Source organism: Salvia splendens, chromosome 5, assembly GCF_004379255.2.
Source record: "Salvia splendens isolate huo1 chromosome 5, SspV2, whole genome shotgun sequence".
Classification (NCBI taxonomy): domain Eukaryota; kingdom Viridiplantae; phylum Streptophyta; class Magnoliopsida; order Lamiales; family Lamiaceae; genus Salvia; species Salvia splendens.
Window position 1 is genome coordinate 3,247,261 of NC_056036.1, and position 27,821 is coordinate 3,275,081.

The following is a 27,821-nucleotide window of genomic DNA, read 5'->3' on the forward strand; positions in this document are numbered from 1 at the left end:
ACAAGTATGGATCTGAAATTTGACATATTTAAAAATTTCAACTCGCAATTTTTTTTATTTTATACACGTTATATTGCAATACTCTCTATCCTATTTAGAGCGACTTATTTTACTTTTTAGAACTTTCTAGTTAAAGTTTCATGTTTTTGTTTTTATTTATTATCTTTCAATTTAATTCATAAAACAATAGTAGTATTGATTAAAATCATGTGCCGAACATTAAATATTCCACTTTAAGTGAGACGAAGCTAGTAATTAATTTTCACATGCACCTAAAATTCACATTTCACAAACTAGGATAGGTTAGACTTAAAAAATCATAAATCACAATAATAATTACAAATGAAAAAGAGAAAATCGAATTCAAAAATTTCAAACGGTTGGTGTCACTTGTTGCTATGACAAATTCCGTATGACCTATACCGCTATGCAGACCATGCATGTGGCCCGCCACACTCTCGTGCAATGGACGATCCGAGCCCACGCCTTAGATCGGGCCCAATACTGCCGGCAGTCCCCAGTGCCCTTACATATTTCAATAAATATTCTTATTTTGATGAAATACATTACTCATTTCTTTAACCCATATTTTCGTGGCTACCAATTACTCCTATTTTCGAAACTTTTGGCGCCAAAAGTTTCATTAGCTTAATTTGATTGGAACTCAACAAAAACACAAAATTGAGAAAGAAACATGAGGAAAGAATCGAGAGGTGGAAAATCAGAGATGAGTTTTAACAAGAATCCTCTTAGGCCATTTGGGCAACGCTCCATCACCTCTACTCCTCTCTTCCGCGCTTCCAATCGGTACGCTTCTCAGCTCTAAATTTCTATCCCTTCAATTTCTCAAGCATCTCAAAATTAATTTCAATTTTTATTTTTGGATGAGTTAAAAGGTCGAATGGTTGTGACCAAAATGCGGGAATCAAAGCTCCGACAGCAAAGGCTTCGCGCATCTCGCTCTCCGATTTCCTGAACAGGAAGCTGCACCGGAGTTCTGTGCTACCCACATCAGTTGGGGTAGTTTATTCTATATTCTCCTTTCGAATTTATTAGCAAAATAGACTGATGTTTACTGATAAATGTTGACTAATTGTGGAAATGGAAGAAAGAAAAATGTGTATTAGCTTATTTCTAAATGGCATAAAAAGAAGAATTTGTGAGGAAATCTAAGAGCTCTTTTAGGGTAACTTGTACCAAATTTATAGATTTATTAATTACTGAATATGCTTTGCACTGCATACAATAATCTTTTTCTGAAGGTTTTTTGTAATAGTTGTATAATCGGATGGCTTGGTTTTAGTTTGCTTGGACAATCTAGTGAATTAAAAGCCAATGGTTTGCTCGAATATCTGTTGTGGCAGGGGACAGAGATACCATCTTCATCTCCGTCAAGGGATGTAAAAGGAGAAAGAGAGAAAAGTGAAGGAAGAGAAGGAAAGGGGAAGTCTCCAATTAAGGGTGCTCTTGATATCAATATTTTAAAGAACATTAAGAACGAGAGCAGTAATGAGTTCAGAAATACTTGCTCAACCAATGGAATAGAGATCATCGACGTTGATGATATAGAGCCAACGAGAAAGAGAAAATGTCTGTTTGAAGGTTAGATTCTATGCTAATTAGAGTACATCCATGAAGCTGTTAAATATGTAGCTAATGATGGAATTGCTGAATTGAAGTTGTTTACATGTTGGCTTGCTAGAGTGTTCTTAATAAATTTTTGTATTAACAACTGCATTTTAAACCGTAAATATATGTTACAGTTTGACCAGTGAGTTGGAGCTTCCTATTGCCCTTGGTCTCAACTCTCAAGCAGTTTTTGTAAAATCACACATAGTACTCAATGTATTTCATTGTTTCTTCCTTGTTAATTTGTTATTGAATCATATTACAACTAATTTCATTTTAGGAAGGGTTAAAGATACAAGGGGTGTTTTCTTTCTTTGTTGCTCAGAGGCAACCCTCTTTATATACAGTTCTTCATAATATGTACGTTTTCCATGTATCAACAAATCGATTTAAAATTTTATTTTCTGTGTTAGATGAAGGTAAGTTTGTGTATAAGCTGTCCTAGTCCATTTAGTTTAGAGCTTGTGTTGCAAGCTTCATAGTTATAATCACTCATGAAAACTTCATTTCAGTTCATAAATTTGAGTTGTTGTTTCATTAAGCTCATTTGTTTTACTACATAATATATATGGACATTTCCAGCCATAGCTATTCTAGCAATCCTATTTTTATTAGAAGTAGAACCAGTAAGTATCTCCGGCACAGTAATTTATGTTGTTTTGCATTTCAATAATTAGATCATGATAACAAGCTAACTGGTCGAAAGCGGGTGGTAGTCCTTGGAGATGATTCAAAACCACGAAGAAGTTCACCAAGGAAGGTTTTCACCAGTGGGGAAAGCAAACCTTTTTTTAATCATTGTGAGTTGCAATTTCTGATCTAATATCAAACTTCGCACAATAGTGTAACAGATGCACCAATGAGATGAGTTATTACGCACACTTAAGATACAATTTTCACTTGAAACAGATGATAATGGGGGTGGTTGGTGGGACGAGAATATGGCAGGCGTTGACAATGAAGAAGTTGGCTGCAATGATGTTTGGGAAGGAGTAGGCTGCACCACACTCGGGGGCATTGAATGGCATTAGCAGCTGATGGTAAGACTCCTCTCTTTTGCACCTCGACTTTCTGTATGAGTAGTACTAGTTGTTGTATTAGTAGCAGTAGCAGTAATAGTATATTTCAGACATGTTTTGAGAAACTTTGCTCTTAAAAGTTGCAGATTTTGTATGGAAATGGTTTATTCTAGTTTCTCTGAGGTATATATATGATCCTATTCTCTTTCTTGCAAGAAAAGATAATCCCCTCATTTTTAGAACAGCCATTGATATTAGTAAGAATTATAATTTATATGCATTATCTCCTGAAAGTTGAAATCAACATATATACATGTTATGTAGACTACAGTTGAGATTTTTTAAGAGTTGAATCTATGAACAGAAAATGGAACATATCAATGTGTTTTTATTTGAATTTATTTCAATAGTTAAAATAATTTACAAAAGAATGCCCTAACTATAAACTTGCCAAAGCCCAATAAAGTTTCATGTGCTAACTAGTTTATAAGCAATGAAGGAAATTAGATGTGAGCCCAAAAACTCAATTAATGTGATTCTTGCTATCATCATTTCATAAACAAGTTAACCATTGCCCTAACCTTGTATTATGGAGTACTAACTGTCTAACTTTCATTTTTATTTTTATTTGTGTATTGAACTTGAGTCTTTGATTTACATATGCATACACTTCAGGTATCCAAATAAAAAGGATCAAGTTTCTCTTATTTGGGACAATATGATTGACTATTCTGTTAGAATGGACCAATCTTATTTAATAATACTATTTCCTCCATCCACAACTAATAATCATGTTTGCCTATTATAATCTTCGTCTATTTTTGTTAAGTTTTTCACCCCACATTGCTCCTAATACATCTAACTTAATTACAACTTATATTATTAGGGTCCATGTCCATCACTTTTCTCTTACTTCTACTTATTCATCTTCAACTAACAATATTTAGACGATTTTTCTCTTTCTCCTACTTTCTGTAACTGACCCATCAGAAATATCCAGAAGTGTTGGAAATATTGAAAGTAGTTTGTCGATTTCAATTCAATCATCTTTTCCAAGTTTCTGGTCTTGGGAGAGCTAATTAGTTATGTAGCCAAATAGGCTTAGCTGCAAAAGTTTGACTGACTACACTTAATAAATGATTTCACATTCTTTTTCTTGTAGTCTAGATTTAAATTGTCGGATCTTTATGTGTAACTGTCTCATAACATTAACGTAATTACAGAAATAAAAGTTTCCTGCATTTGTGGTTATTGATCATTTGTGTATTTAGACCATCCATGATAGGAATAGCCCAGCAATAGCCCAGCTGCCACATTATAAGCACTAAAAATCCTCCTGCCACATCATCAAAACAAGCAAATAGCTCAGCAATAGCCCAGCCATAGCCTAGCCACATAATATCCACATCACTATTAACAAATATATACAAAATGAAATAATTAACAATCACACAATATACGAAATTTAATTTACGAGACAAATACGGGAAAAGTTTAATAATAATATTAAAATTTAAAAAAGTACAATAATTTAAAAAAATACATTAATTTAAAAAAAAATACAATAATAAAAAGGAGTGTCAATTCACTCATCGTCTCCGTCGTCGCCGCCTCCGTCGCTGTCGCCACCACCACCGCCGCCGCCGCCGGTCTCCCTCCGTGCCGCCTCCAATTCGTCCTGCAGGCTCATGAGCAAGGTTTGAAGCACGCTCTTCTCCACGGGATCCGTCGCCACCCGCCATTCGGCCATCGTCTTGATCAACTTAGCGCGCGTTTGGGCGCGAGCGAAGAATTTGAGATCCTCGGTGGATTGGCCAAGGGGGGATGCCGACTGGACCTCCTGGGAAGCCCCGGCGTTCCCCCTCGCCTCCCGCTGAGCGCGCTTGCGCCCCATCGGGCGAGGTCGGCCACCGACCGAACGCGGCGTGGGAACTCCTGCGTCGTCTCGGGGAGGTCGTGGGAACCACCGCTGCTGCCGTTGAAATCGCCGGTGTAGTTCAGTCGTTGCTTCTTCGGCCAGCCAGAGTCGACACCTACTCGGAACTTCTCGGACTCGTTCAGCACAAGATAGCAGTTCCAGTAGGTGAAGTCCTTGTATACCCCCTTCAGTGGGAAGGCTTTCTCAGCTATTCTCCTGCAGTCCTCTTCCGTTTGGCCACTGCTCATCATGCGGAGTGCGTTGGTGTACAAACCCGAAAATCGGGAGACCGCACTCCTCATTCGGTTCCAGGCCTTCCGGCAATCCTCCCCGTTGCGTGGCCTCCCCTCCGGGCAAAATCTCATGTAGGCTGCTGCTATCTTGCCCCACATGTTGACGATCCTCTGCTCGTTCGAAACGAGAGGATCGTCGCAAACACTCACCCACGCCTTGCAGAGCGCGACGTTCTCCTCGTCCGTCCACCTCCTCCGTACCTCCTCCTCACCCGGCTGCGACGACTCGCCGACCTTCTTCTTGCCCTTCTTCGCGGGGGCGCCACGCACCCGCTCTGCCCCTCCCCCTTCAACGAGAGTTTCCGGAGCTCCGGGAGTATCAAACACCAAGTCATCTAAGGAGAAACTATCAAACCCCAAGGGCGTTTGGGTCGATGTGTGCGATGAACCAGTCGAAAAATCTAAACTGGGGCGATAGACATCCCCCGCCGTCGCCGGGGACCCCCCATAAGTCCACTGTGTAGCCGGTACTACCCCCGGAGTCCCCTGTGTCGGCGGTACCCCCCCGGGCATCATCTGTATCCCGGGTGCCCATCTCGGTGGTGCCCATCCCGGTACTGCCGGAAATCCCCCCGGCGGACTCCCCCCCGTTGGCATCCCGGAATACATCTGCTGCCACGGGTACATGTTGTAGTACCCGGGCATCTGACCCCATCCACTTCCCACGGGGATCGACGGAGTTTGTGACCCGCTACTCCCGGAACTAGGCTCGTTGTTGAGATCCATTTCCCTTGTTGATCTTGTACAGAAATTAAGATAGAGAGAGTACTCGTTAAAACAAGTGGTGCGAATGAAAATGACGAGCAAAGTGCGTATATATAGTGTTTCGGAAAAAAAAAATTAAATTTCGCACTAGGCGGTGCGCTGGGCGATCCGGGCGCTGCAATAGCGCCGAGCGGACCGCCCAGCGCTGCACGGTTTCTCTCTCCATTCGCCCGCTAGGCGACTGCAATAGACCGCCCAGCGAACTGCCCAGCGCCGGCGCTCGACTGGGCGGCATTGTGGATGGTCTTACGTTGCTTTTTTTTTGTATGATTTGTTTTTATGCTTTTCTTTTTCTGTTAATTCACTTGATTAGTAAATGTTTTGATGTATTTTGTGATTGTGGTTTGAAACTTCTCATTTAGTTTTAATTAAAGTTGATGTGAGATCACCTATTTACTTATGTCGTACATTGCTTTTCTTCTATAGTGATTCTGGATATAATATTTGATTTTGCCTATATATTAATTTTGGGACAAATTAAGTCCCAAAATTTATAGAGCTTGTATTTCAATTGAGGCTCTTTTCAATAATCGTAGAAGTAAAAATATCGTAAATTTTCAAAATTTGGACATAATAAAATCGAAGAACTCAAAAGGGGTTGGCTAGTAAAATATTACTCCACTAGTTCAAAAATCATATGCTTTGGTAATATTTTATCTAGGAGTAAATGTCAATTTTGATTCTAAACATATGATCAAAATACGGATTTGGTCTAAAAATTCATTTTATGAAAATCAGGTCCGTAATAAATGAAAACAACACTGAAGTAGTCCTTTTTTGACGGTTATGTTAAAAAACAAACGATCAACGCTAATTGCATAGTGGTATGACCGTTAGTTTTTTGACGGAACTGCCAAAAAATGATCACTCCGACAAGGATTTCATTTGTTATGGACTTGTTTTTCAAAAAATAAATATTTTAGACCAGATTCTTATTTTGGTCATATGTTTAGTACAAAAATTGATCTTTTAGTCTTGATCTTATCGAGGTCTATAATCTGATGTTAAACCGTGTTAATGAATGTGATGGGCGTTGATAAAGTTGATAGGCATTTGATTTAGTACGCAAACACGGTTTATATTCTCGTAGAATATAAGCATAGCGAATAAATTGACAATTCAATCACTAAATTAACGAATAGGCTCGAATCTTGAATATGGGATTTTACTAGATTGTACCAACTTTCTAATTGTAAAGTTTTCTCATAAGTACTATCTAATGGGAAACGTATGCAGTTGACAAATAAATGTGTGATCGACATGAATTAAAACTTCATTGATACAAGAAATTTATTGAGAGTTATTTGAATCTAGTTTTTCAAGAAAATGCAAAAAAAATATTATTCACATAACTCTGGTACTTACATTGCAATTTATATACGGATATACCTATCCCACTTCAAATTATACATAGTTATTTAATATAGCTCGCATAGAATTTTTGTAGTGTATATAATTCAAAATGTAAAGCATTAACTAGAATTTAATTCAAGGCATACACGACATTTCAGTCCCACCTAATTTTAGAATATGTGCAGTTATTATTTGATAGTGATTGCTTGAAAAAAATACTGTATGCATCCGATAAATTAAAATTTAAAATTGAAGCAAAAATGTAAAGCTTATTTCGATATTTAGTTTTCTTATTTATCTATTTTTATTTTATTTGGTAGATACCGACATTTGATGAAAGTTGAATCAAGTGTGATAGGGTCATGTCAACTTTGTATTTTGTTTCTGTATTATTGTTTTATTAACTCATAAATCAATTCTCAAACAAGCAGTACATCCGAACCGTACACATTTTTGTGATTATAATTGACTTAATCATGGAATGTAAAATAATTGGATTGATGCGTCACCACAATTTTTTTGGAGCAGTACATGTTTTTTTTTTTTTGATAATTTATAAAGTGTCATACCACGCACACACTATATTCTTTTATTTTAGTGATAAAGGGTAATCCAACTACTCAAGTGTACGTAATTTTCAACAAAAAATTAATTAATTTTCTTTAAATTCTATAAAATAAATATTTAGTCCATAACGATAGGTTGATAACTCATAGTTATGAGAAAATTCACGTGATCGATAAAATGTGTAATTTGCTAATAACGCATCTCATAAAATTTTGTACTGAATGATCATTTTGCGATTCACATATATTTTTGTTTGTGTATATAATTGTGTGGGCTAAATGCACGACAAGTTTATCATTGACCAATAATTTTTCATGTCATTTTTATTTAGCTTTCATTGTAGTTCTTTTTTCATTAAATTAAAATCATTTAAATTTTAAATACACAATTACATGAGTTGATATTATAAAATTAAGTTACTTGATGTTAAATATGTGGATATAATTATATTCCAAAAACACGAAGAAAAGTTATTATTAATGGCCTAGTCACTTTAATACTATTTAATAGCATTGTCGGCAAAACTACCCTGCTACAAATATTCCTATTTCCATGGTCATATTACTTTACAATGTGAAAAGTATTATGACTACTAAGAAAATGCTGAAAACACCATTTAGAAATTACTATCAGATAACCTTTTGAAAATTGAGATAATAGAACAAGAAATTACAAGATTCTTTTCAATGTGACTCAATCTATAGTACTCCATATTTTTTTCTCACAGTATTGTGCTATAGTTTTTTCGTTATGAATGGTGTAATAATATTGACCAAGTGTGATTATATTTTTTTCTCACAGTATTTTGCTAATTTGTACTTAATTCACCTGTAAATAAGAATCTCATTTTCCCTCTTATTCATCCAGCAAAATTAATCACGTTCTATTTATTAAAACTTTCTTTAAAACATGTTATTTCTATACACTCCTGTCATTTTATTTATCAATGATATTTACAATTTATACTATGAAGATCCGCTATTAGCCATAATTAAATATTTCTAACAATGTGATTTTCAGAATTTTGCGTGTTAAAATATACGTAACAGCATCAAATTCCACTAATTTTTTACAATAACCAAAAAAGAAAAGAAAAACTGAAAATCAAAATTTATTTGACAGTGGCATTGAGAGAAAACTAGTTGAGCAGCGCCAACCAAAAAGAGAAGTGAAAACCAAACCACTAAAATCCACAGTCAACTTTTTACATCCCCAAAATCATGCTATTTCTACCTTTCTTCCATTTTCCCCCTTTGTCTCTCTCTACATACAACTATAGAAGAAGCCTCTCACCTGATTATATATGTATATATATATGTATAAGTATTAAGTAGGAGAGAGGGAGAGTTGCAGGCTTGAGGTGTTACTGTTCGTATTCATCACCACCTGGCAATTCACAAGAGCTCCATACATCCAGGTGGTGGATTCTCCTCTATTTCAACAAACCACTCTTATTAGATTTTAATTTTCTTAAGAAAAATCCATATCCAATCCCGAGATTTTCGATCCCGACCCCACCCACCACTCTGCTCCTCCAACCGGAATTTCTCTGCACTCTACCGATCAAGCCTCAAACTTTTAACAAAAGAAAAAAAAACTGAAGATTTCTGTTTCCTGCTGCACGTTTATTGGGAGTTGGAGGTGGGTTATCTTAAAGATTGGATTTTTGGAGGATTCGACGCTAAGATTCTTCATCTTCTCCCCAATTTTTTCAACTGGGGGTGATTTTCTATTTTACTGACCATTTCAAAGGATTGGATCATTTGAAAAAAGAAAAAAATTGAATTCTCGAATATTGAGGTGGGAAAGTGAGAATGGTGGGTGGAAATCTGTTTCATTATAGAAAGAATTCATGGCCGCCGGAAGAATACATTAATCGATCAACTTTGCAGTTGGTAAGCCTTTTCTTGCAAAGCTGTGATTTCTATATTTAGTTAGTCAGTCCAATTACGGCACTCAACTTTGAAGTTAAAGATCCATGGCCTTTGTATTCTGCACTTCACATAATTTTGGCAAGTTTGAAGATAGTATGATCGATGGTTACAGAAAGCACTAAAATTTGGTCTTCATTGCTATTGGTTTTTCTGTTGCCTGTTATATACGTATAGAGATAAACTAATTTTGTGTTTCCTTCTTCATAATTGTTTGAAAACACCTTCATTTAAGAATAAGATATATTTGATGCTCTTTTATCTAAATATAGCAGGGAAGATTACAATGTAGATTGGTTAATCAGTGTGTTATGATAATGTCTAAAGGCATCTCCTGCAAGTTTCACCATGTATGTGCTAAGCGAGCTGATTGGGTGGAAGAAAAGAAATTGATAAATTAATGTTTAAATCAGCTTTTTGATTATACAGATATAACTACTACAGTATATGTTATCTAGGGTCCTTTCTATTTATTAATTCCACTTATGTTTGTGTTCATCTCATATTTATAATTTTCACAGTTATTATATAAGCATTTAGTAGTTGTATATAAGCAGCTCAGTAATCTGATTTTTGTGTGGCAACAGTTTGATGTTGATGGTTCTGCCCCTCCCGAGCACGCACGAGAAGAAAATTGAATAGCCATGCCAGCATTCTTAAAGAATTCAGCATCACATTTCGAGAAGCCATACAAATGGTAATCAACGCTATCTCTCATAACACCTTCCGTTTTCTTGACTCGTCATTGACACATTGTTCTCGGTTAAAGATTCGACTTGGAATACGACTATGGCATTACGTACGGGAAGAAGCATCCCATGGAAGAGTAAGTTTCCCATCACCCATCCTTTTGAACATCTTGTCCCTTTTCAGCATCCTTCAATAAACGAGCTTACTTTGGTTTTCTCTTCTTGTACAGAAAGCACCCATAGACCCTTTTACTCGAGAACATTGCAAACCCTCAGCATCACAAGGTGTTCCTCTAGGTGGGATGGGGTAAGCAGTATCTATAATCTGGCTCTCCTCTTTCTCGCAGACCATGTCGTGGAAACCTAACGGATCGTCTTCTATGCCCACACAGGAGCGGTAGCATATCTAGAGGCTTCAGGGGGGAATTCAGGCATTTTCAAATACTTCCTGGTACATGTGAGACCGCACCGGTGATGGCCAATCAATTCTCTGTAAGAATCTTCTCCTCAATATATCCGTAAAGTAATTCCTGCTTTTGATGAATGCACGTATCTTTGTCAATGTGTGAGCTGTTCATGAATTTCAAAAAAATATTTTTTCATTACAAAGGGAAAAAATGTCTTTATCTACATGTGTGGTATTATTTTTATCACATCCTAATATCTTTAGTTCTACAGATCTTCATATCTCGTGATAGAGGAAACAAGAAGTATTCATCGGTTTTATCTCCTGGCAGACATGAGGGCTTAGGGTAAGCATTGTGACAGTTTAATTAGTACATTTGAGATGTGCATCATAGTGAAATGTCATTTTTAAGGTGAAACGAATTGGAGACATAATTGAGCTCCTCATTAACATTCTATTTGTTTTGACAGAAAGCCAAGTGATCAAGGTATATCACCATGGGGTTGGAATTTAAATGGTCAGCATTCTACATATCATGCTCTATTCCCCAGGGCATGGACAGTTTATGACGGTAACTTACTACCTCAAGTGTTTTATGGCTGGTAGATGTGCCAATTTTGGTCATTGCGTTTTTCATTCTTTCTTTTTTGTTTCAACAGGTGAACCAGACCCTGAGCTGAAAATATCTTGTAGGCAGATATCACCATTTGTACCTCATAATTATCGAGAGAGCAGCCTTCCCACATCTGTATTTGTGTACACTGTATGTAAATTTTGCATTTTCAACATCTATCCTTCTATCTCAGCAAACATTCTGCTCATGAATAATCACTTGTTACGTTGGTTTTTATGTCTTATATAGTTGGTGAATACCGGGAAGGAGAGGGCAAAAGTCAGCCTATGTTTTACGTGGGCGGTGAGTTGTTCGTGCCCTTATAGCTGTTTTAGTTCTGGCAATATCAGTGTTTCTGAGTTTGGGTTCTTACTTGGCAACATCTTTCTATTCATCGCAGAATTCTATTGGAGGCACCTCACATCTAACAGGGGAACACGTCAACGAGCCATTTATGTAAGTTTATTTCACAGAGTATTGTTTAACCAATCAACTTTTTTATTGTATTTTGACGTTTGTACTTGTTTTTCCTCTTTTCTTATAGAGGTGAAGATGGAGTATCAGGCGTGCTGCTACATCACAAGCAAGTCATCTTACCTTTTTTACTTAAATGTGACGGTTGGTTGGCATATTTTCTCTGGATTAGGAGTGAAAATTTCAGATTCTTGAATTGGAGTCAAAATTCTGGATTCTTTCCCGCCCAATCAAGAATTTTAGGTCTTAATATAAGACAAGGTCAATTTATTCTCCAGACGAGTTCACTGTTAACTAAGGGAATTATTTGCAATAGAGCTTTATTTGAGAGCAAGTTTTGAGCTAGCTACCGTTTTCTGGTGTCGAGTGTTCTAATACGTTCGTATGTCATTACTGCGTTAAAATATGGAAATGGTGCTGTCTAATATTTTGAGAGATCTCGATTGGATTTATATGTACAAGGTGTCTTCAAAATCTATGCTGCTGTATGTTTGGACTTATACATGACTTACTTCAGTACACCGTATGTAGATTTATATACGTGCACATGCTGTTTTGGAATTTAACCTAATGGATTGCAATATTTATCACTTTCAGGACGGCAAAAGATAACCCTCCCGTGACTTATGCAATTGCTGCCTGTGAAACTCAAAATGTGAGCGTCTCAGTCTTGCCTTGTTTTAGCCTGAACGAAGGAAGTTGCGTAACTGCAAAAGATATGTGGGACAAAATGGCACAGGTACGCTGATTTGCCACATATTGCTTGGATTTTTATTTGCTTAATTCGCTTACCTAGCACGTGGCTTAGATTTAATTCACGTACTTTTTATTCCTCTTCATAATTTTAGCATTGTTAGCTAATCTAGTCTGATTCTTAGGATGGCCACTTTGATCGAGAGAACTCGAGCAAGGGACCTAGCATGCCGTCGTCACCTGGGGAGACCCATTGCGCTGCAGTTTCTGCTTCTACATGGGTTGAGCCTCATGGAAAGTGCACAATCGCATTTGCTGTTTCTTGGTCATCTCCTAAAGTTAAATTCTGCAAAGGAAAGTCCTACCATAGGTAATTCCGGTCGATTTTTCTGATGTTTACATGTGTGCTTTGCTTTTTTACTACTTTTGAGTTGTCATTCTCTTTTATATTGTTCTTAACTTTTCACTTTTCGATTAAGATCAACCACGTAGTTTTCAAAAAATCGGATCACGTCGTTGCATATTCTTACCTGTCCTTTCTTCTTTTGTTCAAATGGACACAGGAGGTATACTAAATACTATGGCACTTCTAAAAATGCAGCAAAGGACCTGGTCCACGACTCTCTAACAAGTGAGTGATTTCGTTACCTCTATTGTCATTTCACCGCTCAATAGAAAAGCTAAAAGTTTCCTTTATTTTTCTTCTCTTTTGAACTTGAAGACTTCAAAGTTGTTAGAAAAGGGCACTATCCTCAACTGCAATAATCACGTTTTTGTTTGATTCTTGTACAGAGTATATGCTGTGGGAAGAAGAGATCGAAAAATGGCAGAACCCTATTCTTAAAGATGATAAACTGCCAGAATGGTAAGCAACGGTTAACAACCCCTTAGAGATGTGTTTGCTAAGTTTCCACATATGAAAATGTTTGCCCGTTTTTGTTCTGTGGTCGATATCTTTTTCCTTGTGCTCGATAGAAAGGATTTTTTCTCTAGCTTATGATTAGTCTTCAACTGAATGCCGTGCATTGTTTGCAGGTATAAATTTACTCTGTTCAATGAGCTCTATTTTCTAGTTGCCGGTGGAACAGTTTGGATTGGTATTTATTCTTCAACGTATTTTTTTTACTGCACTTGATGTGATATCATTTGCTTTGTTTCCTTAACTGCTTGTGCTGTTCATGCAGACTCTGGCTCACCGATGGAGGATTCAGTTGGTATTAAGTCTGTGATTACGAACAGCAAAAAATCGAAAAATCAACATGTACGGATAGTTCACAAATCAGCTGGACTTGTAAATGAGTCCGCTGTTGAAGATTCTGAGGCCTCCGTAGATATTGATCCAAGCGGAGGTGGAGATACGGCTGTGAGAGAATCTTCAGACCAAGAAGAGTCGGGCTCTTGTGGGAGTGGTGGTGGAGGCAACTCCCTTGGGACTTCACCTATCAAGTCGATAGAGCCCGTGAACGATGATGATGATGATGATAATGATGTAGGGAAGTTTTTGTATTTGGAGGGTGTCGAGTATATCATGTGGTGCACGTACGACGTCCACTTCTACGCGTCATTCGCACTTCTTGAGCTGTTTCCAAAGATCGAGCTCAGCATACAACGGGAATTCGCAAACGCTGTGCTGTTTGAGGACAGACGGAAAGTTAAGTTTTTAGCGGAGGGGAATCACGGAATCCGTAAGGTGAAAGGAGCCGTTCCTCACGATCTTGGAACTCACGACCCGTGGCACGAGATGAACGCATACAACATACATGACACGAGTAGGTGGAAGGATCTTAACCCGAAGTTTGTTCTTCAGGTGTACCGAGACTTTGCTGCAACGGGGGATCTTTCTTTCGGAGCAGAGGTCTGGCCTGCTGTCTGCGCGGCAATAGACTACATGGACCAATTTGATAGGGACAATGACGGTATGATTGAAAACGATGGGTTCCCGGATCAAACATACGACGCCTGGACCGTTCACGGCATTAGTGCTTACTGTGGTTCCTTATGGCTCGCCGCGCTTCAAGCTGCCGCCACGATGGCCGTCCAGCTAGGCGACCAAGCCTTCGCTGAAAAGTGCAAGAACAAATTCATAAAGGGGAAAGCCGTATTCGAGGAGAAGTTATGGAACGGGTCGTATTTCAACTACGACAGCGGGTCTAGCAGTAACAGTAAATCCATCCAAGCCGATCAGCTCGCGGGACAATGGTACACGGCTGCATCGGGCTTGCCTGATCTTTTCGACGACCGGAAGATCCGAAGCGCGCTCCAGAAGATCCACGATTTCAACGTCATGAAAGTCCAAGGAGGAAGGATCGGGGCCGTTAACGGGATGCATCCGAACGGTAAGGTAGACGAATCATGCATGCAATCCCGTGAAGTGTGGACGGGAGTAACGTATGCCGCGGCTGCTACCATGATCCACGCCGGAATGGCGGAGCAGGCTTTCACCACCGCCGAAGGCATATTCCTAGCTAGCTGGTCGGACGAGGGATACGGGTATGTCACATCAACTCACCACACCACAACACAACACAACACAACAACATTTGCTCGAGTACGAAGATGGTCTAATCCCGTCTTTACTCGTGCAGGTATGCTTTCCAGACGCCAGAAGGCTGGACGACTGACGGCCACTTCCGTTCCCTCATATACATGAGGCCGCTCGCCATATGGGCGATGCAATGGGCTCTGTCCTCGTCGAAGACGATCAGGAAAGCCCCTGTGGTCATGGCGATGGATAGATCGCATGTACCCTCCGATACTGCAAATCCCTCATGCAACGAGGGTGGCACGAAAAAGATAGCGAAGAAGCCGTGGTGCTTTGGCAATGCCGTATTTCACTGTTCGTGTTGAGAGGAAGTGCATAGATGGGAACCTAATTTTACTGCATTTGTATGACAATTGTAATTCATTCATTTTTAACATTGTATAGTCGAATTCTAGTTCAAATTTATGCAAAATGTTGTAAGCATGACTTCGGACTTCAAAATTTAACGGACTAGAAAATGCCAAGATTTTTTAATTACATTTATTAAAAAAAATTCAATTAATGCAAACAAAATTAAAAATTAAAAAAATAAATAAAAATATGAAAATATTAAAGTGATACATAAAATGAGACCAAAAATGTAACTATTGAATGTGAAGTCATATTTGATAGCCTTATTTTTTCTTTCGTGCATTCTTAAATTAATAGTGGGAGTAAAATTTGAATTCTCAAATATACAAAAATAAATTTTCATAATTTTCGAATAAAAAGGAAAGGAGACTATGTCTATATTTAGTCAGTTCAATGATTGGAGTATAAAATCTAAATACAACGGTAATTAATTACAGTATCTTTTTATCCAATTGTCAATCCTCACTTAACTCTTGCTTGCTTGTAATAATAATGCCCACAGCTCTCGGTTGGGCAAATCAACTGACATCTGTCAATCATGTCCATTTCTGTCGTCATCAAGTATTCAATTTCGTCAATGAAATTCTAAACTTGCGCTTCACAAAGTTACCTTTACGCTCTATTTAATAACTAGGGATGTCAATCGGGCCGGTTCTATTCGGGTTGCAGGTCAATCAGGTGCGGGCTAATCGGGTTGTAAAAGTTCAACCCTAAACCTAAAAGCTCAGGTTTCGGGCTAGTCCAGCGGTTAAGCGGGTTGCTACCGATAAGATTAACATGTGATCGATCAAATAAATAATGATGAAAATTAGTTATATTCATAAAATGTAAAATATTTAATTATGATAAATCTGAGATATATCGTCAAATTCAATCATAAACATGATCAAATACTAATATTTGAGATATTTCGTGAAATTTTAATGCATGTTTTAGAAATTTAAATAGTTTTTTAAGTGAATTTGAAGTTTTTAATTTATTTATCAATTATTATATTAATAAAAATTCAATATATAATTTGTATATTTAATATTAGATTGAAAGTTATTTTTTTAGTTATCTATATTATAAAATTAATCAATGAAGTGTTGAATTATGAGTAAAAAATAGAATAATAGAAATTTTATCGGGTTTTCGGGCCAGCCCATCGGGTTTTCGGGTCTGGCCCTAACGGGTCGCAAGTTAATCGGGTGCATGCTAATCGGGTTTTAATTTTATCGGGCTAGAAATTTTCAGCCATAACTCTATAAATTTGGCGGGCTATTCGGGCCAACCTACGGGTTGCGGGCTACATTGACATCCCTATTAATAACCCATTATTATCTGATATTTTGTTCCATTTCCTTCCCCAAGATTTGGCCCAGAGCAAAATTGGACATTGTTCTTTTTTGGGAGCAAGACGAATAAATGTGAGTCGACTGATCTGTTTCCACTTTCCAGCTTATTTATTGCTTATTTATGCAAAAAGATGTCATCTTGAAAAACTTGCTTGAACTACAATCAAAATGTGCTCTCTTTCACTGAATGCAAGAGGAGATAGAGGTAGTTGAGTAGTTGAAGTAATCCGTTAACTGCATAATTCTTCCATCAGAACCGAGTGACAGGTAATGAACTTTTCGGTGTGAGATGAGGCATTGAGGTTTATCAGAAATCAGAATATGTTTGTGGTTTGGGTTTGGTCTCATATCCTCATTTCTTAGTTCACTAATGGATTCTTAGTCATTCTTGATTGTGGATTGTAGTGTTGTGGAAATGACGAGGAAGATGCTTGTTGATGGGGATCTGGATAAATCTGATGAAGGGGAGGCTCTCTATGACTTTGATTTGTTTGTGATTGGGGCAGGAAGTGGAGGAGTTCGTGCCTCGAGATTCTCTGCTCAATATGGAGCTAAGGTAACAACAATGAGAGTGCAACTGCGAGATTCTGTTGGTACATGGTGCATATTCCGACAGTTCACTTTAGTGTTGAGGTCTACATACTTGGTGCAACAATATAAACTGCTTAGTGAAAATTTGTTCTTATTCTTGTTTATCATTGCTGGTTTGCTTGTAAGTGTGTTCTTAATCTTGTAGCTCGGCCAAAATCTGTTAAATTCTTATTTCTGCAATGGCTATTGCACATTTGTCTGTGGGAGATGTGGTGTCCGGTTATGCGTTAATGTATGTCAGCTTCCATGCTTCGATCTAAATAACTAAGAAAATAACTGAATGACAAGTGCTACAAGGGGCCGTTCTTCAAATTGGGACCTGAGATGTGTTATGATGTTATCTATTATTAGTTCTTTAGTTATGGTTGAGTATTTTTTTAAACATTTCTATTTCCTGGTTTAGTAAGGTTGTTTACATATACATTGTTCACTTCTTTTTAAGCTGATGAGTCCTAATAATGTGATATTTTAAAGTTTATCTTCACTCAAATACTTCCAATGCTAACAGGTTGGGATCTGTGAGCTTCCATTTCATCCTATCAGCTCTGAAGTTATTGGAGGAGTTGGCGGAACGTAAGTAAAAAGTAGTATTAGATTCATTAGGTTTGTGTGTGATGCCTTTCTAACGATAGTTTTACAAAGAATATCTGCCTGAATTCCTGCATTTTTATAGTTCACTTCCTGGGTGTCAGCCAAAACATAAGCGAAGTCTTTTTTATGATAATATTTTGTGTAAATGATTATCCAGTCCATTGAGTGTAGATGGATTTGCACAATTTCCAAGAAATTATCTAGATCTAGAGTTTAGGAAGACTGCATAAAAGAAGTTAATTTTCTGATTCTATAGCAGCTGAATAAAGGTAGATATTTGTTATGCTGTTGATATTGAGGATAGTTTGCCGAGTTTTAATCATTCAGATATTTTCTATGCAACAAATTGTAAATTCTCATGTCTAGTTTCGGTTGAGTTTGGAATTTGCATTTTGTTAGTTGCATTGAGAATGATCCAGGCAAGCTTCCTGAGTTAAAACAATAATCTCCAGTGAAAAAAGATCCACAATTTCCTGGAAATTGTCTAGAAACTAGCATTTACGAAGACTGCATGACAAGAAGTTATACATTTTTTTCACTTGTCACCTCAGTAATTTCTGATTCTATAGCAGCTGAATAAAGGTAGATATTTGTCATGCTGTTGATATTGAGGATTGATTGCCTAGTTTTAATCGTTCGGGTGTTTTCTATGCAACACATTGTATATTCTCATGTTTAGTTTCGGTTTGCGTTTGGAATTTGCATTGGCATCAGTTGCATTCAGAATGCTCCAGGCTAGCTTCCTGAGATAAAAGTAAAATCTTCAGTGGAAATTTAGGGTAAAAATATGCACCATGGTGCCGGGAGATTATTGATTTAAGCTGTCTAACTAAATTGGATAAAAGTAATTGCTCAAATACTATATTGATGATATCTATACTCTATAGCAGCAACTGTTGTCAGACATAGAGTTTTCCGAGCTATAAGTGTTAAGCTGGTTCAAAAATGTCAGCCTTGCTGCATGTGCATGAAGGATGACTTTCCTTCATAAAGTAGTCAACTTTTGTGGATTACAATCCATTTACATAATTAGTTTGTCTCATGTACATGAGCTGCAAGAGTACAAGTTATTAATTTTGAGATTGGCAATGTAGCTAAAGAACTATTTGTTTGTATTTCAGGTGTGTCATTCGTGGTTGTGTTCCCAAAAAGATTTTATTTTATGGTGCTTCTTTTGGTTCTGATCTAGAGGTGAGTTTTTGACCATGTAATTAGAATGAATTATACAAAATCTGTATTTTAGGAAGAGTTTTTGAGTTATAAACTTATAATTAAAGTCAGAATAATTTTTTTAAATATCAAATTTTCTGATCCAACATATAAAATCTTATATTAATATGGTTTGGTTCCAGAATCCAATAGAGTATAATTTATCAACAATATAACCTGATCTTGTTTCTTGACCTATTGAATAATGAATGTTTTCAATCATCCCACATCGGACTTGCAGGATGCAAGGAATTACGGATGGGAGCTGAATGAGAAAATTGATTTTAATTGGAAAAAACACTTACACAAGAAGGTACATGAAACGTACTGAATATTATTCAAACTCCATACTAAGAGAAATTGATTTCAAGTTCTATCTCATGCATTTTCTTGATCTTTTCATGATGCTGCCAGACAGAAGAAATAGTTAGATTAAATGGAACATACAAGCGTTTACTTGCGAATGCTGGAGTTAAGCTTTTTGAAGGTGAGGGAAGAGTTGCAGGTCCTAATGACGTTGAAGTGATTCAAATCGATGGGACAAAACTAAGGTATTCTGCAAAACATATACTAATTTCAACTGGAAGCCGTGCTAAGCGTCCAGATATTCCAGGTCAGGTGAGTGTAACTGTTGTCATTATATATGATTAACTTCGTGCAAATCTTGATTCCAATTAATTTGATTCACTGATTCTTTTATTTGTAGAGAGCAGAAACTCACTTTTACTTACTGCGTTAAGTGTAAACTTGTGCTTGTTAGATACTCCCTCCGTTCAATTAACTTAATTGAGTCATTTTTCTATTTTGGGAAGTTCGAAGATAATTGAGTCATTTCTATTTTTGGCAAAAAGTAACCCTCTCTCTTACTTTATTCTCTCTTCATCTTGCTTACTTTATTCACTATCCACTTAACACACTATTCTTAATCTCCATACCGAAAAGAAGCGCCTCTATTAATAAGGAACGGAGGGAGTACTACTTTAGGTGATCACGACCTGTATGTTTGTTTTAGTGTCCATTTTTTCTCCCAAAATTGTTATGGCGAACTTTGCCCTGTATGAACTGCTATGATGTACACCTGTATTTGTGTTTACACCAGGAATTAGCCATAACTTCAGATGAGGCGTTGAGCTTGGAAGAGTTGCCTAAGCGAGCTGTCATACTTGGTGGAGGGTAACTATCTCTGTTGCACTTTGTTTTAACACATCTATATAGGCAGCATGGAATCGAAGTGAATGTCACTTATCTCAAATTCTGAATGCAGGTATATTGCCCTTGAGTTTGCTTCAATATGGCGAGGGATGGGTGTAGATGTTGATCTGTGTTTCAGAAAAGAACTTCCTTTAAGGTGAAAGTAATTACGTGAAATCATTTTTCTCTAGTTTCTAGCTACCTGCCAGAGTGAAACTTCTGGATATCATAGGCATAGATCATTTTCTTCTGTACTTTGGTCTTACTTGGTACGATGATCTCATACTATTCTCTCCTAAAATCTTACCAGAGGTTTTGATAACGAGATGCGAGCTCTGGTTGCAAGAAATTTAGAAGCAAGGGGAATCACCATGCATCCTTGGACAGCAATAACTGAGGTGCCACATCCTTTTTAAATTCGACTTCCCAATTTCATCAGATCTCACACACACAGAGAAAAGGAAATACAATGGATGAAATTTGCAAAGGAAACCCATGCTGGAAATAAAAAAGAATCAACAAATTAATGTATTGCATTCACATTTTATGCTTGATATTTTAGTTCATTCTGATATTGATAATGACTTGACACAACTAATTGGTGATTCAGCTTGTTAAAACCGAAGAGGGTATAAAAATTTTCACCAGCCACAGTGAAGAAATTACCGCCGATGTTGTACTCTTTGCCACGGGTAATTTCTCAACATCGGGGCCACTTTATTTTGGTATGCCGATAGTGATATGGTTACAGTGAACATAGTTTCTTGAAATCCCTTCTATGTTGGAACGAACCTGCATTTGAACATGTGGGTCTGAAATTTATACACTGCTGAACAAGAAATATACATATGTTTTTGGAAATGAACTTAACTTTGGCGTAATCTTTCCCTTCATGAGAGGCCAATGATGATTTTACACTCGTTGGCTACAGGCAGGGTCCCGAATGCTAAAAGGCTAAATCTGGAATCTGTAGGAGTTGAGCTTGATAGTACAACTGGCGCGGTGAAGGTGAGTTGTTATCAGTCAGTCATAATTGTAGAATTTTCTCTGTATTGCCGGAAAGTTCGTGATAAGAGAAAGATTTCTGACCATTATCGATTAAATATACAATTACAGAAAGATTTCTGACCATTATCGACTAAATATACAATAAAATGAAATCAGCATGGTGCAATACTGCATAGTAGGGCACGACTGCAGTTCCTTGTAGCCTATCAACATTCTATACTCTAATATTTGTCTTCCTGAATTTCAAATAATATAGGAAACTGCACGAACATAGTATAAGGAAACTGCTATTTGTCGTGTTTGATTTTCTGTAGTTCACTTAAGCTTAGATGACAGGTCGACGAATACTCCTGCACGAACATACCCAGCATATGGGCCATAGGTGATGTTACAAACAGATTGAATCTTACTCCCGTTGCCTTGATGGAAGGGACCTGTTTTGCCGTATGTTCCCTCTCTCACACTAAACTTCTGTGTGTTTGACAAAGATCCAGATATATCATGATACTCTAATTAAATGTGTCTTAATTGATAGAAAAGTTTTTTTCTTTACTGTTGTAGAAAACCGTCTTTGGTGGACAGCCTACGGCACCTGATTATGACAACGTTCCTTGTGCTGTGTTCTGGTATTACCGCCTTCATAGCTGAACGTTTTACTTCGCAAATTTTAATTAATTGTTTTATCCCTTCTGGTATTGGATTTTAATTTAGGCAATCCAAATAAATAGCTTTGAAACTTTGAACTATATATGGATTCTTGATGCATCCTTCACATCCTTCTTGTCTTAGTAATTGTTTGTAACATTTTATAATTTTATAATTACGTTGAACATGTTCTTATCTTATTTGACAGCATACCACCACTGTCGTTAGTCGGCCTCAGTGAGGAACAGGCTCTAGAGAAAGCAACCGGTGACATTTTGGTTTTCACGTCTACGTTTAATTCAATGAAGAACACTATTTCCGGGTATGCATATGGAGAGTTCGTTCTGTATGACAGATTATGAAATATTACCCGTAAAATTTCTAAACACGCGCTTCTGATGATATCCGTTGATGTTGTGCAGACGACAAGAGAAAACAATCATGAAGCTCGTCGCTGATGCAGAGACTGATAAGGTTCTTGGAGCATCCATGTGTGGGCCTGATGCTCCTGAGATCATGCAGGTACTCAAAATAATTTCCTCCTCTATCTCTATTCATCGTTATTCCTTTTTTCACGCTTGTAACCTTAACACGACCCTCTCCACACAGGGAATTGCTGTCGCACTCAAGTGTGGAGCAACCAAAGCACAATTCGACAGCACGGTGAGTTATAATCAACCTTTTTAGAAACAAAATATTACTTACTGTCATTTACACTTTTCATCTGTTATTTGATTCAATGCACAACTATTGCCTTGACACTAAATCTAGCTTGTTTGATAACGGATGTCTTTTTTTTTAACCTTGTTGGTTGAACTTTTCTACGATTTGGTTCGTCTATTTTCTTGAACTTCCAAGAAGCAGACGACGTGTGAGATATTTGCTACATTGTTTTGCACCAATTCGACCATCTCAGTGCTGCTAACACTTTGTCTGTGTTGTAGATTGGCATTCACCCCTCTTCTGCAGAGGAGTTCGTGACCATGCGGTCTGTAACGAGGCGAGTTTCTCCTAGCAAGCCGAAGACTATTCAGTAGCCATGGATGAGAATATGTGATGCTTCATAGTTGGCCAAACCTTGTTACACACCAAAATTATATTTTCAGCAGGAAAATGCAGAAAAAAAGAAAAGTAGCAGATATAAAAGTAGCTGGAATCTCATAATACATACTACTACCATTTTCCTTGAATTTTATGATATTTTTGTGAAGTTAGGATTTTTGGGTTAAATTTGGTGGAAAATGTGATCTTGAGAGGCTTAATGATGGAAAATGGCATGGATTTTTCTTGAATTGCTCTTTGTTTTTGCCCTTCAAATTCCTAAGATTTAACGTATGATTTATTTTCGATATCACCAAAATACAAAATGGTACTCCATTTTCTAGGAAACTACTTTCGAGTTGGATATAAGTCACATGATTCTTTTGTATGTAGACTTTGAAAAGTATTTTCTAAGATAATATTGACTGTTATATTTCAATGAATATTCATAGTAGCAGAAATGGACTTTTCAACTCTGGACGCACATTTAAGTAGTGTTTTTTCATTAGTAAAAGATGGGTTGTTGGAATGATTATTACACGCCGTTTTCCTCACTAAATATTTCAATTATTAAATGTTATAATTGTTGTTGTAATTATATATCTAACATAATTATTAACAACAAGCTGTCACTTAATTTGGGTTTTGGCTAAAAATGCTTAGTAATGATTATCAAGAAACCATTTTGACATGGCATCTTGCTTAACTATCTTCAATCGAAATAAATCACATGATTAGTGAATTAAAATAATACTAATATCGAAATCCAATATCATACTAATATACATGCCCAAGTGAAAGTAGGTAAGATTAAGACTTGCAAATTTCAGACCAAACTAGAACCAAACAATCACGTGTATTTGACAGTTTCTTTCAATTTAGGCAAGAAAATCTCATTAGCTCTCTCTCCTTTCTCTATTTATTTGTATGTAACAAAGCAAACACATCATTCTTTCTAGTTCATCAATCATCACCAAAAGGGGTGTGAGAGAGAGAGAGAGAGAGAGAGAGAGAGAGAGAGAGAGAGAGAGAGAGAGAGAGAGAGAGAGAGAGAGAGAGAGAGAGAGAGTTTGATATGGAGTGGTTTGCAAGATTGCCTGAGGATTGCATATCAGAGATTCTGTCATACACTTCGGCTGTGGATGCTTCGAGATCATCGGCTGCGTCGAAAGAGCTCAAATCGGTGGCACAAAACGATGTCGTTTGGGAGAGATTCTTGCCTCTTGATTATCAAGAAATCATCTCCAAAGCAGTCTCTCCTCTCAAATATGCCACTAAAAAAGATCTCTATTTCAGCCTCTCTGACTCCCCTATCCTCATTGATCAAGGCAAAATGGTAACACTTCATTCTCATTCCATTTTATCATATTTCAACTTTTCGCAAACAATCGTCTCATATTTCCTTTTCCTTTCATCCGCTATTAACTGTTTCATTTATATTTTACTAATTTTGATAAAAAAAACTTCATATTATTACACTAACTCTTCTCATTCATATTTTATTCTATATAAAAGTAGAATTCATATTATGTTTAGATTTTTCACCCACTTTACGACCATGGTATGACATAAGGAGTAATAGATAAAAGATTTTCGTAGCTTCTAAAAGTTGGTGAAGTTGCACAATTTTTCCTTTACAAAAATATTGCAAAATGCATAGATTAAAAAACATTATCATACAATTCAACTCAAATAAGCCGAAACTAAAGTCAAGTTTATTGGCTTGACTTGTTACTTGCTATTTGATTAAAGCTCATACATATCCATATTTTAATTATATCTTTCCATCGTATTTTATCTTCCATTTTAATATATGAGATATCAATGCATGTCACTTGTATATTACTAATAATTAACTATGTTTGATCAAAATCAGAGCTTTTCTATCGACAAAAGAAGTGGAAAGAAGTGTTTCATGATTGGAGCAAGGGAGCTTATGATTTCATGGAAAGGCTGTTGGGATTTCATTCCAAACCCAATGTCCAGGTTTAAATAATTTCTTAACTAAACAATCTTCAAGTGTTTCAATAAATTCATCTCTCTCGAAATAGTAATTGCTATTTAAATCATGAGTTCTGACCCAATTGAGACACAATTAGTCCATTAGGGTCGAAATTCGTAATTTAAATGACATTTATTCCTTGTTTTTAAGTGCATATCGTGCACGCGTGCAAGAAGGGACTCGTCACGTAAAGAAAATTCATTTTTTTGTTGTTGTTTTTATTCAGATTCTCAGAGGTGGCAAAGCTGAGATCCATGGGATGGATTCACATTCAAGGAAAAATAAAAACTGAAATCTTGTCCAAAAACACTATGTATGCAGCCTATTTAGTGTTCTTGCTAGAAAGCAAGGAAGGCCTAAGATCATCAAACACAGTATTAAGGTTAAGTCTCAATGACAAATCAAGGAAAAATGGTATAAAAAAAGAGCGTATTGAATCCAGAGAAACTGGGAAATTAGCAAAGATGAGAGGAGATGGATGGTTGGAGATAGAAATGGGAAGGTTCTACAACAGCAGCGACGACGAAGGCGAGGTGGAGGCGTGGCTCACCGAGATCAATAGCCCATACGACAAGTCCGGACTTATCGTCCATGGTATCGAGTTCCGACCTTTATAGCACGACAACGTCAAACAATACATTTATTTTCCATGTTGTTATGGTGACAAATTGAGTAAAGTAGCCCGCGAAAATTATAGGTTATATAGTGATTCTAGTTCTCTCTTTATTCCAAGCAGGGTTTTTCTGACCAAGTTGAACCGACCCTATGTTAAATTGTACTAGCAAATTTGAATTGTAGATATATTATCGGTCAGTTAAAATTTAAGCCTATAGTTCGACGACCAGTTCTAATATACTACAGTAATAAACATTTGTTTGTATCTTTTGTCAATGATATCTTTTTAACTTTGAATTGGGCCAACCTTACAAGTTATAAGTTCAAATTAATAAGCCCTTTATTAGAAAAATGTTATATGCTGACTAATTTGAAAATAAAATGAATATATAAACGGATCAGAGAATCGTGGTAAAAAAAGCTCATACTATATGTTATAAAAATATTACTCCATCACATTGAATATTGATATAATATATTTAAATCAAATTCAGTTTACTAGTATATACTAAATCATAAAGTGATCTCAAATCTTGCAGCTTTGTGATATTTTTAGTTTTATGATAAAATTTTCATTAAAGCATGATTAGTTATATTAATTTTTGCTAAATGAAATGGGTATTCGTTTAACCACTTATTTTTTTATACTAGATGGCTTAATCACACTTGAGGATTTTTAACACAATTATAGTATAAGTTTGATGCAATTATTGTACAGATTTGAGTATACACGAATGGTTGATTTTTAAGAGAGAAAAAATCAATCTAAATATGTATAGACACCTAGAAGTGGGGATGTGTGCATTCAATCAAGGAGACAAGTGCTGAAATTTGTCACAAGCCTAACCCCACTCATGCCTTTGATTTTGCTTTTGTTTTCACGTTCTGCATGGCTTTATTTTTATTTTATATATACATATGCGTGTATTTTATATATACAAATGTGACAGCCACGCCATACTACACAAGAAAACATTAATAAATTGTAATTTTCCAATTAATGCAAAGTCCAAGTCAAATTAACACAGAGAGGCAATATATATAGTCCAACAATAAAAAAAGTTGGTAGCTTTCTGCACCCTTTTTTCACTTTTTTCACCTACTTTTTCCCTACTTTACTTTCATATTTTTCACAAACTTGAAAATATCATTTCAACGTACTACTCTAGAAGAGGAGCGGTTTCTTTTCTTTATTTTAATCTAAATATCTAAGTCAATTACTAAAATTAATTAATCAAGCTAAAATTATTTGCCTTTTAAAGGTTAATTAAGACTACATAATTGCATTTATTCTAAGGGGAATTATTCGTCAATCATAGGTTAAGACTACATATTTGCATTCATTGTAGATTCTAGCGATCTAGAAATTTAAAATAAATTTTGTATTTTTAATTACGATATGAAAGGGTTTTCATTTGAACACTCTCTGATCTCTATATATGTATAGTCGTATATGCCAAATATGTAAGAGGAAATTGAGAATTATTTTAAGCTCTTTAAACAAAGATCTACGATAGATGCATATCTTTCTGGATAAGTGCAATTCTTGAGATTGAATCCCATTAGTAGCGAAAAATATATATTTATTCGTTTAATTCTTGTTCATTGATTTACTTTTTGTACATGTTTGTTTTTATTTTTAAATTTTCACAAAAGAAAACGGCCATACATAAATTAATCCAATCAGTAATACTTTGTTCATAATTCTAAGCTGATTTATTCAAATGAATGATTCATCTATTTCCACATAGTGATAAGATAAGACATCATAAAAAGATACGGAGCAGATATAAAATATTGCAAAACGACGACAAATAGTCGACAAAAGATATGAAACTTTGACATTCACGTTCACTTAGGCTGCCTATATTTTCGCAATTATGAAGCAAAAGATTCACTCTTTGCACAAAAATAAAATAGACGAAATGGTGAAACATCATTTCTCCATGCTTTATTAACCCATTTTCCCATTTCAAAACCCTTGTTCCTTCGATCTTCTTAAATTGAAATTATTTCTTCAAATTTGGAGAGAGAAGCCCTTTTGGTTCATGGATATTGATCTCTGCTGGAAAACTGGGGGGTGCTGGATTTTCTCTCTCATCACATTTTCATGGCTACAAAATCATCATCATCTCATATTGCTCCTTTTCTAATCCTTTTATTTCTCTCTCTTCCATCTTTCTTCGAGGCTTCCTCGGATTCTAAGGAAATGGCTACTCTCTCTCATGATCCCATGATGAGGAGGCTGAGTGATGAGAGAGAAACTACAGCTACTGTTTCTTCTTCTTCTTCTTCTTCTTCTTCCAAGAATGAAAAGTTCAAGAAAAATCAAGATTTCTATGGTGCGG

The 27,821-nt window shown here is 36.4% G+C and overlaps 3 protein-coding genes and 1 pseudogene across 6 annotated transcripts; all 4 read left to right on the top strand.

The window, feature by feature from the left end:
* The first annotated feature begins 605 nt into the window (after nt 1–605).
* Nucleotides 606–2,884, top strand: LOC121803210. 2 transcript variants are annotated; one of them, XM_042202908.1, is made up of 5 exons: nt 606–807; nt 897–1,020; nt 1,365–1,602; nt 2,307–2,429; nt 2,578–2,884. In XM_042202908.1, the coding sequence occupies exons 1-5, from the start codon at nt 695–697 to the stop codon at nt 2,658–2,660; spliced, it is 681 nt and encodes a 226-aa protein (XP_042058842.1). In that variant the 5' UTR covers nt 606–694; the 3' UTR covers nt 2,661–2,884. The 2 variants fall into 2 exon arrangements, with proteins under 2 accessions (XP_042058842.1, XP_042058841.1); XM_042202907.1 differs by having other exon boundaries at nt 2,539–2,883.
* A 5,842-nt stretch (nt 2,885–8,726) lies between these two features.
* Nucleotides 8,727–15,315, top strand: LOC121804599 (annotated as a pseudogene).
* A 1,276-nt stretch (nt 15,316–16,591) lies between these two features.
* On the top strand, nt 16,592–23,107 carry LOC121804937 (glutathione reductase, chloroplastic-like). 2 transcript variants are annotated; one of them, XM_042204659.1, is made up of 17 exons: nt 16,592–16,652; nt 16,986–17,136; nt 17,680–17,744; nt 18,884–18,953; nt 19,213–19,284; nt 19,386–19,589; nt 20,071–20,144; nt 20,236–20,319; nt 20,473–20,560; nt 20,773–20,854; nt 21,094–21,170; nt 21,507–21,614; nt 21,732–21,796; nt 22,024–22,137; nt 22,238–22,337; nt 22,425–22,478; nt 22,760–23,107. In XM_042204659.1, exons 2-17 carry the CDS (start codon nt 16,996–16,998, stop codon nt 22,850–22,852), a joined length of 1,491 nt encoding a protein of 496 aa, XP_042060593.1. In that variant the 5' UTR covers nt 16,592–16,652; nt 16,986–16,995; the 3' UTR covers nt 22,853–23,107. The 2 variants fall into 2 exon arrangements, with proteins under 2 accessions (XP_042060593.1, XP_042060592.1); XM_042204658.1 differs by lacking the exon at nt 16,592–16,652 and adding an exon at nt 16,687–16,847.
* A 709-nt stretch (nt 23,108–23,816) lies between these two features.
* LOC121802193 (F-box protein PP2-B11-like) lies at nt 23,817–25,770 on the top strand. Of its 2 annotated transcripts, XM_042201791.1 has the most exons (4): nt 23,817–23,840; nt 23,903–24,192; nt 24,733–24,842; nt 25,085–25,770. In XM_042201791.1, the coding sequence occupies exons 2-4, from the start codon at nt 23,932–23,934 to the stop codon at nt 25,473–25,475; spliced, it is 762 nt and encodes a 253-aa protein (XP_042057725.1). In that variant the 5' UTR covers nt 23,817–23,840; nt 23,903–23,931; the 3' UTR covers nt 25,476–25,770. The 2 variants fall into 2 exon arrangements, with proteins under 2 accessions (XP_042057725.1, XP_042057724.1); XM_042201790.1 differs by lacking the exon at nt 23,817–23,840 and having other exon boundaries at nt 23,854–24,192.
* Nucleotides 25,771–27,821: the final 2,051 nt, after the last annotated feature.